The sequence below is a fragment of the Theropithecus gelada genome, chromosome 12 (genome assembly GCF_003255815.1).
Source record: "Theropithecus gelada isolate Dixy chromosome 12, Tgel_1.0, whole genome shotgun sequence".
NCBI classification, from domain to species: Eukaryota; Metazoa; Chordata; class Mammalia; order Primates; family Cercopithecidae; genus Theropithecus; species Theropithecus gelada.
In genome coordinates this window covers 79,217,001-79,229,791 of record NC_037680.1, presented here as the reverse complement: position 1 = coordinate 79,229,791, position 12,791 = coordinate 79,217,001, and the positions used below count along the sequence as shown (strand labels likewise).

At 41.2% G+C, this 12,791-nt stretch overlaps 1 protein-coding gene across 1 annotated transcript in view; it reads right to left on the bottom strand.

Moving 5' to 3' along the window:
• The window catches only part of BMPR2 (bone morphogenetic protein receptor type 2), a 202,059-nt gene that overhangs the window by 37,519 nt on the left and 151,749 nt on the right, over positions 1-12,791 (bottom strand). The window contains exons 4-7 of the mRNA XM_025404320.1: positions 10,649-10,759; positions 9,500-9,591; positions 4,912-5,142; positions 3,812-3,926 (exon numbers count right to left, since the gene is read on the bottom strand). Of these exons, the coding sequence (XP_025260105.1) occupies positions 3,812-3,926; positions 4,912-5,142; positions 9,500-9,591; positions 10,649-10,759 (549 nt within the window). The remainder of the gene's footprint in view (positions 1-3,811; positions 3,927-4,911; positions 5,143-9,499; positions 9,592-10,648; positions 10,760-12,791) is intronic.

The following is a 12,791-nucleotide window of genomic DNA, read 5'->3' as shown; positions in this document are numbered from 1 at the left end:
TCTTCATGTCCATGAGTACCCGATGTTTACGTCCCACTTATAAAGTAAGAAAATGTGGTATTTGGTTTTCTGTTCCTGCTTAGCATAACCTACTCCGGCTCCATCCATGTTGCTGCAAAGGACATGATTTCATTCTTTTTTATGGCTGTGTAGTATTCGATGGTGTATGTGTAACACATTTTCTTTTTCTTTTTGAGATGGAATTTCACTCTTGCTGCCCAGGCTGGAGTGCAATGGCACAATCTCAGCTCACCACAACCTCCGCCTCCCGGGTTCAAGAAATTCTCCTGCCTCAGCCTCCCGAGTAGCTGAGATTACAGGCATGCACCACCACGCCCAGCTAATTTTGTATTCTTAGTAGAGATGGGGTTTCTCCATGTTGGCTCAGGCTGGTCTTGAACTCCTGACCTCGGGTGATCCGCCCACCTCAGCCTCCCAAAGTGCTGGGATTACAGGCGTGATCCACCGCGCCTGGCCATGTAACACATTTTGTATATCCAGTCCACTGCTGATGGGCAACTAGGTTGATTCCATATCTTTGCTATTGTGGATAGTGCTGTAAAAAACAGAAGACCTGTGTCTTTCTGGTAGAATTATTTGTTTCTTTTTGGATATATACCCAGTAATAGGATTGATGGGTCAAATGGTAGTTCTGTTTAAAGTTATTTGAGAAATCTCCAAACTACTTTCCACAGTGGCTGAACTAATTTATACTCCCACCAATAACGTATAAGTGTTCCCCTTTCTCCACAGTCTCAACAGCATTCGTTGTTTTTTGACTTTTCATTAACAGCCATTCTAACTGGTGTAAGATTGTATTATCATTGTGGTTTTGATTTGCATTTCTCTGATGATTAGTGATATGGAGCATTTTTTCATATATTTGTTGGCCGCTTATATGTTGTCTTCTGACAAGTGTCTATTGATGTCATTTGCCCACTTTTCAATGTGGCTGTTTTTTGCTTGTTCAATTGTTTAAGTTCCTTATAATTCTGGATATTAGACCTTTGTTGGATGTGCAGTTTGCAAATTTTTCTCTCATTTGTAGGTTGTTTACTCTGTGGATAGTTTCTTTTGAAAAGAACATTTTCTAAGTATGCTCGCATTTATATGTTGGAGGAAGAATGTTCAGAGTATGAACAGGAATTCATTTTTCTTTTATTTTGAGACAGTGTCTCACTCTGTCACCAGGCTGAAGTGCAGTGGCATGATCATAGCTCACTGCAATCTAGAATTCCTGGGCTCCAGCGATCCTCCCACCTCAGCCTCCTGAGAAGCTGGGACCACAGGTGTGTTCCACCACCTCCAGCTGATTAAAAATTCTTTTTGTAGAGATGGGGGTCTGACTATGTTGTCTAGGCTGGTTTTGAACTCTTGGGCTCAAGCAGTCCTTCTGCCTAGGCCTCCCAAAGTGTTGGGATTATAGATATGAGTCACTGCACCCAACTCAGAAATTATTGATGGACAAGAATTTTTTTTTTTTTTTTTTTTTTTTTTTGAGAGGGAGTCTCGCTCTGTCACCCAGGCTGGAGTGCAGTGACGTGATCTCAGCTCACTGCAACCTTTGCCTCCCAGGTTCAAACGATTCTCCTGCCTCAGCCTCCTCAGTAGCTGGGAATACAGAAGCGCGCCACCACGCCTGCCTAATTTTTGTACTTTTAGTAGAGACGGGGTTTCACCATGTTGGTCAAGTTGGTCTCAAACTCCTGACCTCATGATCCGCCCGCCTCAGCCTCCCAAAGTTTTCGTATTACAAGCATAAGCCACCGTGCCCGGCCAGAATTAAATTCTTAATGGCCCCTATAAGTCTTGAAGTTCTTTTTCTTTCATTTTTTTTGTTTTTTGAGACAGGATCTCCCTCTGTCACTCAGGCTGGAGTGCAGTGGGATGAACACAGCTCACTACAACCTAGACCTCCTGGACTCAAAGCAATCCTCCCACCTCAGCCACCTAAGTAGCTCAGATTATGTGCGCATGCCACCACATCTGGCTAACTTTTCTACATTTTATAGAGAAAGGGTCTCACTATGTTGCCCATGCTGGTCTCCAACTCCCGTGCTCAAGTGATCCCTGAGATCACTTGAATGCTCCAAGTGTTGGGATTACAGCCATGAGTCACCATGCCAGCCAAAGTTCTTTCTCTTATTCTTCCTGTTATATTTCTTTTCTTTTTTTCTTTAAAATTATTTGTTTCTCATCACAAAGTACAGGGAATGGAATACAATGCCTGTAATCCCTTGGGTACATATATTCCTAGCCTATACATCCATAAATACCCTGTACAACACCAGGCTCATACTGTTCCTAGAAGCATTTTCTCACATCCTAACAGCTGCAGAGTACAGTATATGACAAGGTAGGAAGTATAAACAGATTCCCCATTCACAAGGTAGGGCACCTCTTTAATTAGTGTTCCTATACACATTTGCTATTTTTTTGTTTTGTTTTGTTCTTGTTTATTCTGAGACAGAGTCTAGCTGTCAGCCAGGCTAGAATACAGTGGTGTGATTTCAGCTAACTAGAACCTTCACCTCCCAAGCTCAAACAATCCTCCCAGCTCAGTCTCCCAAGTAGCTGGGACTACAGGTGCATGCCACTATGTCCAGCTAATGTTTGTATTTTTTGTAAAGACAGGGTTTCACCATGTTACCTGGGCTGGTCTCAAACTCCTGAGCTCAAGCGATCCACCTGCCTTGGTCTCCCAAAGTGTTAGGGTTACAGGCATGAATCATCGCACCTGGGCTGCTAACATTCCAACTGAAGTAGCTGGTTGTTTTTACTAATGATTTGATGAAACTCTCTTGCAAACAAGTACATCATAGACAAATTATGTCTGCACAACTCTTAGAGTTGTTTAAAGTAACCTAATAGAAAGACAGTGACTAAGATTCATTTCTTATCTCCAGCTTTGTAAGTCCCAGGCTGCCTATGGCACCTGGACTGTTGCCCCTGGGTCCCCTACATCCCCATGGCAACAATGGAAGAAGGGCAGGCCAGGACAAGAATGAGGAATAAACAGTCTTTACTGGACTCACACTAGGAGTCTGTGGGCCTTGAGCACCTTCATGTATTTGTCAATGTTCTTTTCAGCCTTTTCCCATAGCCTCATGAGCTGCTTTTCTTCTGGTAATAGATCTTCTGGTAATAGACCTTTCTCTTCTCTCATGGTGGCTGTCATTGTCTGGTATTTCCAGTCAACCTTGTGAGCCCAGTGCCCCAGGTAGGGCAAACTTCCTTCGAGGCTTCGGACATATGACCCTGAGGGTGGCAGAAACCGCCATCTGCTTTTTCTTGTCATATGGCAGTGGGATTCCATCAAACACCTTGAAGTGATCCAGGGAAGCCTAGCCTTGATTGGTGTTGTGGGGCAGCCTACTGCAGGTGGTCTGCCAAAAGATATGGCTGGGGACCCATAAATGGTAGGGTCCTTGGGAAAGGTTGGTGTTTGTCTGCTTGCAGAGGAAGGCTAGGTACTTTAACTTGTTTCTGTAGAAACTGCCAGAAATGGTGATGTCCTCTCAGCACATGACCACTACTTTCTCTGCTGGGTCATGACAGCCTCCAGGTAGCCCAGCAGTTGGACTCAGCTATCAAGCACCAGGACTGCCCCTCTGCCATCTTGGCAGCTGCGTAGGAAAGCTCTTTCTGTTACATCTCAAATATATTACATGCCGAATCTTTCAAACAACTAGCTAATAATAAATCTCTGATAAGATAAATTATACTTTTATACTTTGAAGATATAATTAAAATTTCCTGTTGTGAATTCTGAACCCACATGAGTGTCAATTTCATCTATTGACTCTCTTACCTCCTCGTGGTAATTCTGTGTGAAGATAAGCCAGTCCTCTAGTAACAGAATGAGCAAGACGGCAAGAGCTTACCCAGTCACTTGTGTGGAGACTTAAATACTTGCATAAAGATCCCTATATAGAGGAAAAAATGCAAAAAAAAACGGAGATTTTTAACATGAAGAGGTAAGTTCGCATCCTTATAAAGAATTTGCAAATAGGTTAGGATTCCATGAAGATCTAATGAACTACTATATTTCAGAATCTCGAAAGAGTTAGGATGACATTTGTGTGTGTAGAGAGGAGAGGAAGGGAATGTAGAGAGGAGAGGAAGGGAAGGTAAAGGGAATTTAAACATTATCAATTTTTATGGCTCCAATATTAAAAATTATGAATGATTATTTCCTTTGAAACAATTATTTGATCAAATTAAGATAGAAAAGTGTATCACTCACCAGTACGAATATAGATTATATTGTTATGGTTAATAAGTAGAAAATAAAAGGCTTTTGTAAATATATTCATGTATGTACTGGTGCTACTCAAAGTGCTTATCTACAAACTATTACCAGTTGCTGATGAGAAAAGAAGTTTGCATCAGAATGATACTGCTTCTTTCATGGAAAAACTTGTTGTCAAAAATTAAATAAAAAAGAGAAAAACAAAAAGAAAGAGGAGACAGCAAACAAACAGTATAATTAGTTGATTCACATTCTGGCGTGAGATCCTTATTTCACTGCAGACATGAATAATCCAGTTGTGAGTCAGCAATGCTCTATCTGTAATACAGTGGTCCTCTCTGAAGTCTGATTAACAACTAATATAAATGTCAGTTTATTTTTTTTTATTTTTTGAGATGGCGTCTTGCTCTGTCGCCCAGGCTGGAGTGCAGTGGTACAATGTCAGCTCACTGCAACCTCCGCCTCCCGGGTTCAAGCAATTCTCGTGCCTCAGCCTCCCAAGTAGCTGGAATTACAGATGTGCGCCATCACACCCCCGACTAACTTTTGTATTTTTAGTAGAGACGGAGTTTTGCCATTTTGGCGAGGGTGGTCCTGAACTCTGGGCCTCAAGTGATCCACCGCATGTGACTTTAGTTTATTTTTTATGAAGAACTTACATTGGGATAATACTCCATCACAAGCAAATATTCCATGCGCCCATCTGCAGTGACTCTCTCATCTCCAACTATAAAGCGGGCAATGTTGTCATGTTCCATCAAAGGCACTCTGTAAATGTTCTTTTCGTTGATAAAATTCTGGCGGTTTGCAAATGAAAACACTTTTACAGCAACTGGACGCTCATCCAAGGAGCCTTTATATACTGCTCCATATCGACCTCGGCCAATCAGCTGTGTTTTAAAGAAAGCAAGGTATTAATATCACAATTGAACAATCAAATTTACTAAATAATAAAGTACAATTTTTTTTTCTTTTTTTTTTCTTTGAGATGGAGTCTTGCTTTGTCGCCCAGGCTAGAGTACAGTGGCGCGATCTTGGCTCACTGCAAGCTCTGCCTCCCGGGTTCACACCATTCTCCTGCCTCAGCCTCCTGAGTAACTGGGACTACAGGTGCCTGCCACCACGCCCGGCTAATTTTTTGTATTTTTAGTAGAGACGGGGTTTCGCCGTGTTAGCCAGGATGGTCTCAATCTCCTGACCTCATGATCCACCTGCCTTGGCCTTCCAAAGTGCTGAGATTACAGGCATGAGCCACCGTGCCCAGCCAATAAAGTACAAATTTAAACGGAATGCCACAGCTCTCTGTTGCTTACAGTTTATTCCATTATCAAGAAATTAATAAATTCTGTTCTAGTATGGCTGATGAAGCTCCTATCAGACCCAGCCTGCCCACAGAGAACATTTATAAATGCTGGACAAAATTAAAAAAAAAAAAAAGATCTAAAGGCAGATCTTGAGAGGCATTAAGGCTTTGAGAAAAAAGTGGCATGGGGCAAGTTACCCATTTTTATGGCTTTTAGCTTGAGGGCAGGCTGAAATCAGCACATGCAGTGGAACTAAAATTGCTGTAGAAAATCATTCTAGGCTGGGTGTGGTGCCTCACGCCTGTAATCCCAGCACTTTGGGAGGCCAAGGCGGGCAAGATCACTTGAGGTCAGGAATTTGAGACCAGCCTGGCCAAAGTGGCGAAACCCTGTCTCTACTAAAAATACAAAAATTAGCCGGGTATCATGACACACACCTGTAATCCTAGCTACTCAGGAGGCTGAGGCAGGAGAAGCACTTGAACCCGGGAAATGGAGGTTGCAGTGAGCTGAGACTGCACCACTGCACTCCAGCCTGGGCGAAAGAGCAAGACTCTGTCTCAATTTAAAAAAAAAGAAAAAAGAGGCCAGGTGTGGTAGCTCACACCTATAATCCGAGCACTTTGGGAGGCCGAGGTGGGTAGATCATGAGGTGGGTAGATCATGAGGTCAGGAGATCGAGACCATCCTGGCTAACACGGTGAAATCCCGTCTCTACTTAAAAAAAAAAAAAAAAAGCCAGGTGTGGTGGCAGGTGCCTGTAGTCCCAGCTACTCGGGAGGCTGAGGCAGGAGAATAGCGTGAACCTGGGAGGTGGAGCTTGCAGTGAGCCGAGATCGTGCCACTGCACTCCAGCCTGGGTGACCTAGCGAGACTCTGTCTCAAAAAGAAAAAAAAAGAAAAACAGAAAATTGTTCTGGCCTTGAGAAACTCAGGACATATTTGGGACAGCCACAGTTGCTAAAAAGTGAGGGGAGAACCCTAGAAAGGAGAAATTCAGAGAGAGGGAAACCCAATGAATATATAAGACAGTCTCCAGCTAAAGATAAAATAACTGAGGCCAGGCGTGATGGCTCCTGCCTGTAATCCCAGCACTTTGGGAGGCTGAGGCAGGTGGATCATGAGGTCAGGAGTTCGAGACCAGCCTGGCCAACATGGTGAAACCCCGTCTCTACTAAAAATACAAAAATTAGCTGGCCGTGGTGGCATGCGCCTGTAGTCACTTGTGTGGAGACTTAAATACTTGCATAAAGATCCCTATATAGAGGCTGAGGGTGGAGAATCAATTGAACCCAGGAGGTGGAGGCTGCAGTGAGCCGAGACCGTGCCTTGTACTCCAGCCTGGGTGACAGAGCGAGATTCCATCTCAAAAAAAAAAAAAAGAAAAGATAAAATCACTGAACTGAGATTTGAGTTTCTGCCCCAGACAGGTTTGTGGTATATGTTCAACCAAGTTAATTGCTTACTAAAATAGCAAAAATTGACACACTTTAGAAGAGTCCAGTGTTCCACAATACAATATTCGCAATATCCAGAATACAAAAAAATTACTCAACACACAAAGAACCAGTAAAATGTAACCCATTCTCGTTATTTTTGGCTTCTGGGGATTGCTTTTACTTTTTATTAAAACAGGTGGGGGATTTACCATCATTTATTTAAGGATATATGTTGTGTTTAATACACTATTTCCAAGTAAAAATTATACAAAGTGTCCTTTTAAAAGGTTGTATCAATATATAGTTAATTCAGCAATGTTTGGAAGTGTTTCTATCACTTAATCATGGTTAAAATTCCATTGGTTAACTAGTATTTCTTTCAGCCTCATAAATTGGACATCTTACTGCACATTTCTCAGCCACACTTACTACTTTTGTGAATTGGCAGTTAATATATTTCGTCCCTTTTTTTTTTTTTTTTTTTTTTGAGACAGAGTCTCTGTTGCCTAGGCTCACCACAACCTCTACCTCCTGGGCTCAAGTGATCCTTCAACCTCAGCCTCCCGAGTAGCTGGGACTACAGGCATGTGCCACCACACCCAGCTAATTTTTGTATTTTTTATAAAATAAATGGGGTTTCACCATGTTGCCTATGACTTCTCTTGAACTCCTAGGCTCAAGCAATCCACCCACTTCGGCCTCCCAAAAGAGCTGGGATTACAGGTGTGAGTCACAGCACCTAGACTTTTTGTCCATTTGCTATAGAATGTTTCTTTCATCTTGATTTATATCGGTTCTTTATCAAGTCTTCCCTTATATGTTGAAATTTATTTTTCAAATTTGGCTTTTATCTTTGTTTACGGTATGTCTCTCCCAAAACAGAAAGTTCTTACAATTTTTTTATATAGTCAAATCTATCATATCTATTATTTAATAGTCTCTGGTTTGGGGACCATAGTTTTCAAGTCAATCTTAATAAATATCATAAAAACACTCATCATGGTAACACTTTTAATGTAGCTTCTGAGATATCACCAAATAGCTTCTGAGATATCACCAAATGAAACTTAAATTCTATATATAAGAGACTTATGTATCTACAAAAATATGTACTATATGCAGACAAGGAGTATTTATTTGTTGTCTATTATGGATTCCTTGTGGCACACTCTTTTCAAACTTTCATGTCTTTATCCTCATACCCTGTACAAATCTCTACTCAAAGGTCAACTTCTTTCTAAATAAAAAAAATATATATATTTTTTATTTTTTTGAGATGGATTCTTGCTCTGTCACCTAGAATGCAGTGGCATGATCTTGGCTCACTGCAACCTCCACCTTCTGGGTTCAAGCAATTCGCTAGCCTCAGCCTCCCAAGCAGCTGGGACTACAGGCGTGTGCCACCACTCCCAGTTAATTTTTGTATTTTAGTAGAGATGGGGTTTCACCATGTTGGCCAGGCTGGTCTTGAACTCCTGACCTCAAGGGATCCCCCTGCCTTGGCCTCCCAAAGTGATGGGATTACATGCATGACCCATCACACCTGGCCATATTTTCTTTTTCTTTTTTTTTTTTTTCCTGTGGCAGAGTTTTGCTCTTGTTGCCCAGGCTACAGTGCAATGGTGCGATCTGGGCTCACTGCAACCTCCGCCTCCCAGGTTCAAACAATTCTCCTGCCTCAGCCTCCTAAGTAGCTGGGATTACAGGCATGCGCCACCACACCTGGCTAATTTTGTATTTTTAGTAGAGACGGGGTTTCTTCATGTTGGTCAGGCTGGTCTTGAACTCCCGACCTCAGGTGATCCACCCGCTTCAGCCTCCCAAAGTGCTGGGATTACAGGCATAAGCCACTGTGCCTGGCCCATATTTTCTTTAATAACTCCCTTTTCATCATTTTCTTATTCACTATACTTTTCTTTTTCTTTTTTTTTTTTTTTGAGATGGAGTCTCGCTCTGTCGCCCAGGTTGGAGTGCAGTGGCCGGATCTCAGCTCACTGCAAGCTCTGCCTCCCAGGTTTACGCCATTCTCCTGCCTCAGCCTCCTGAGTAGCTGGGACTACAGGCGCCCACCACTGCGCCCGGCTCGTTTTTTTTATTTTTTAGTAGAGACAGGGTTTCACCGTGTAGGCCAAGATGGTCTGGATCTCCTGACCTAGTGACCCGCCCCTCTCGGCCTCCCAAAGTGCTGGGATTATAGGCTTGAGCCACCGCGCCCAGCCTCTTATTCACTATACTTTTCTTCATAGCACTTACTACTACTTGCAATTATATTATACATTCCTGTACCTGTTTGTAGACTCTTCAACTCAAATACAAGCCCCAGGACACATATCTGTATTGTTCACCTATGTTCCCAGTGCCTAGAATAGGCCTTGACAAAAAAATTGTAATTTAGTAAATAAGGGTTAAATAAATGAATGAATGTCTTAATAAGTGAATGAAGTCACTGTTCCAGGTCTAGTATCATAGTAGAAAAATAGTGCATAATCTAAAAGCAAACTTACCTCCAACAGTTTCAGATTATCTAGGTCAAGAGAGGGTTCAGATGCTGCTGCCTCCATCATGTTCATACTGTGAAGACCTTGTTTACGGTCTCCTATAGGAACAGGAAACAGGTTACTATTATATGGTTTTCTGAAAATGAATATCTTTTTTTCTTTTTTTTGAGACAGAGTCGCGCTCTGTCGCCCAGGCTGGAGTGCTGTGGCCGGATCTCAGCTCACTGCAAGCTCCGCCTCCCGGGTTTACGCCATTCTCCTGCCTCAGCCTCCCAAGTAGCTGGGACTACAGGCGCCCGCCACCTCGCCCGGCTAGTTTTTTGTATTTTTTTTTTTTTTAGTAGAGACGGGGTTTCACCATGTTAGCCAGGATGGTCTCGATCTCCTGACCTCGTGATCCGCCCGTCTCGGCCTCCCAAAGTGCTGGGATTACAGGCTTGAGCCACCGCGCCCGGCCTGAAAATGAATATCTTTTTACACTTTTTATAATATTACACTTAGAAAGAAGAGCTGCAGAAAGATTAGCAGCAAGATTTACGCCTAATGTCAATAGGAGTAAAGCGATTTACTAAACTAGGTAATACCTATAAATGAAGATGAATGCAGAATAGCATGAAAGCCAAATTCTGGGAGACACTTTCATAATGACTTACTTTAAAAGTTTAAAACCCTAAGCAATATTTTTATAAAAACTTTAAAGAAGATTGTATAGAAGTTATTTGAACGAGTGAATGAATGCTGACTTCCTAAACAGTCCATCAAACCTAAAGTTTATTAGAACCAACTTGACATTTGATGACACTGAGGAATTACTGTTATTTTTTCAGATGTGAAAATGGTGTTATGGATATGTATTCTTACAGCTCCTGTATTATAGAGATAATATTTAAAGAGATAAAAATATCTAATTAAATATTTATAGATATATTGTATCCATGATTTGCTTCAAAATAATCCAGTGGCATGGAAAGGGGTAGTGACTGATAATTTAAATGATGAAACAATACTGTCCATATGTGATAACTACTGAGGCTGGCTGTACTTTGCATAACTTTGAGACTATTTTTTTTTTAACATAGGGCATTTAAAAGGAGCAAATAAACTGCTTAAATTGCATGTTTAATAAATGATAGGACAAAAAATGGTAATTTTTACCTGTCAACATTCTGTATCCAAAGCATAAGGCAACTATCAAAACAGTTAATACAGAGACTGATGCCAAAGCAATGATTATTGTCTCATCTCGGTTAAATGAATGAGGTGGACCTAAAAGAAAACAAATTTTGAAACATCATCATTTTTTGAAAAAGTATTTTGTTAAATACTGACAGACTGCCCTTTAGAAAGGCTGTATCAATGTATAATCAAATCAGTAATGTTTTTGCATCAAAGGAAATGAAAGAAAAAATTAGCAAATTTGTGATAATTACAAATTATATTTTTTAATCATACACACTATTCCATATAGATTTGGAACACTGAAACACCAAGTAGGTGTGCTCCTAATTATTGAAATATCAACTATACCATGAAACAGTGTAGACAGGATAGTATACTATTAAGAGTCTTAGAATCTAATAGTTTTAGAATCACATTTGGTTTTAACTCCTCAATTTCCTCATTTATAAAAACAGTACTCTGTATTTCCCAAGTTAGCTGTAAGATTTAGATGGCAGTCTAAGTACCTGCCATCTTAGGTACTTATATGATGTCAAGAATATATTATCTGGCTGGGCACGGTGGCTCATGCCTATAATCCCAACACTTTGGGAGGCTGCTGCAGGAGGATCACTTGAGGCCAGGAGGTCAAGGCCAGCCTGGACAACATAGCAAAATGCCAGGCATTAAAACAAATTAAAAAAAAAAAATTAGTCAGGCATGGTGGCATGCACTCAGGGGGCTATGGTAGGAGGATTGCTTAGGCCCAGGAATTTGAGGCTGCAGTGAGCCATGATTGTACCACTGCACTCCAGCTTGGGTGATGTAGTGAGAATGTTTCTTAAAAAAAAATTAAAGTTTTTTTAAAAAAGCATGTGTTATCTACGCAATAAATGGTAGTTATGTTTATCAATATTGATATTATTATTAATGAAAATAGCATGGCTTTGCAGGTAATTGAATCTGAATTGGACTTGAAGCTCAGTTCTTCCACTTAATATATGACCTTCGGGAAGTTTCTTCACCTATCTGAGCCCAAGTTTACTCACTTGCAGAATGGAATGGAAATACACATACGTAAATCACAGGGCTATCATGAACATGTAAACATTTTATGTGTTAAGTTCCATTCTGTGGGTCAGATCATGTCTAGAGCAAATACCCTTTAGGATGGATGGCCACCAACTAGAGCATATCCAAAAGACAGCAAGTGCAACTGTGAAGGTATGAGACCTCTGAACTGTGATGGGTAGAAAGAACTGAAAACATCTGATGAGAAAAAAAGAAAACTTGGGAGGATGTGATAGCTGTCTTCACATCAAAAAATGGACTTGATTTGGACCAAGAAAGAATAACCAGTTCCAATCAGTGTATCTTCAAGGATAACAGCCTTTAGTTCAGCATACAGAAAAACATGGCTTATAAATAGACCTGTCTAAAATAGAATGAGTTACCCTATGAAAGAGCTGTTCATTATTTTACTAGACATAGTTATGCAATGTTTGGTAATACTGACCAGAGGCTGTGCTTGATGACTGCCAGCATCTTTATTCATTCTTTATATTCAATCAAAATCAAGCATGTTATACTCAAATTAGAAGCTTCTATGGCAAAGTAGGATGCCTCTATGGTGAAGAGTTCCTCTAATGGGCAGTCCTGTTTTAATGAATTTATTTGTCTCAATCAAATTAAGTAGAAGTTGCTTATTAAAATGTCAAAACTATATTTCTTTTTTTTTTTTTGAGACGGAGTCTTGCTCTGTCACCCAGGCTGTAGTGCTGTGGCCGGATCTCAGCTCACTGCAAGCTCCGCCTCCCGGGTTCCCGCCATTCTCCTGCCTCAGCCTCCGGAGTAGCTGGGACTACAGGCGCCCGCCACCTCGCCCGGCTAGTTTTTTTGTATTTTTTAGTAGAGACAGGGTTTCACCGTGTTCGCCAGGATGGTCTCGATCTCCTGACCTCGTGATCCGCCCGTCTCGGCCTCCCAAAGTGCTGGGATTACAGGCTTGAGCCACCGCGCCCGGCCCAAAACTATATTTCTATAGATGGATCTGTTGAAACAACACTGAAATATTCTTAATTTGCAGGCCATTTATTAGATTTTCTTTTTCTTTTTTTTTCTTTTTTTTCAGAGAGTCTTG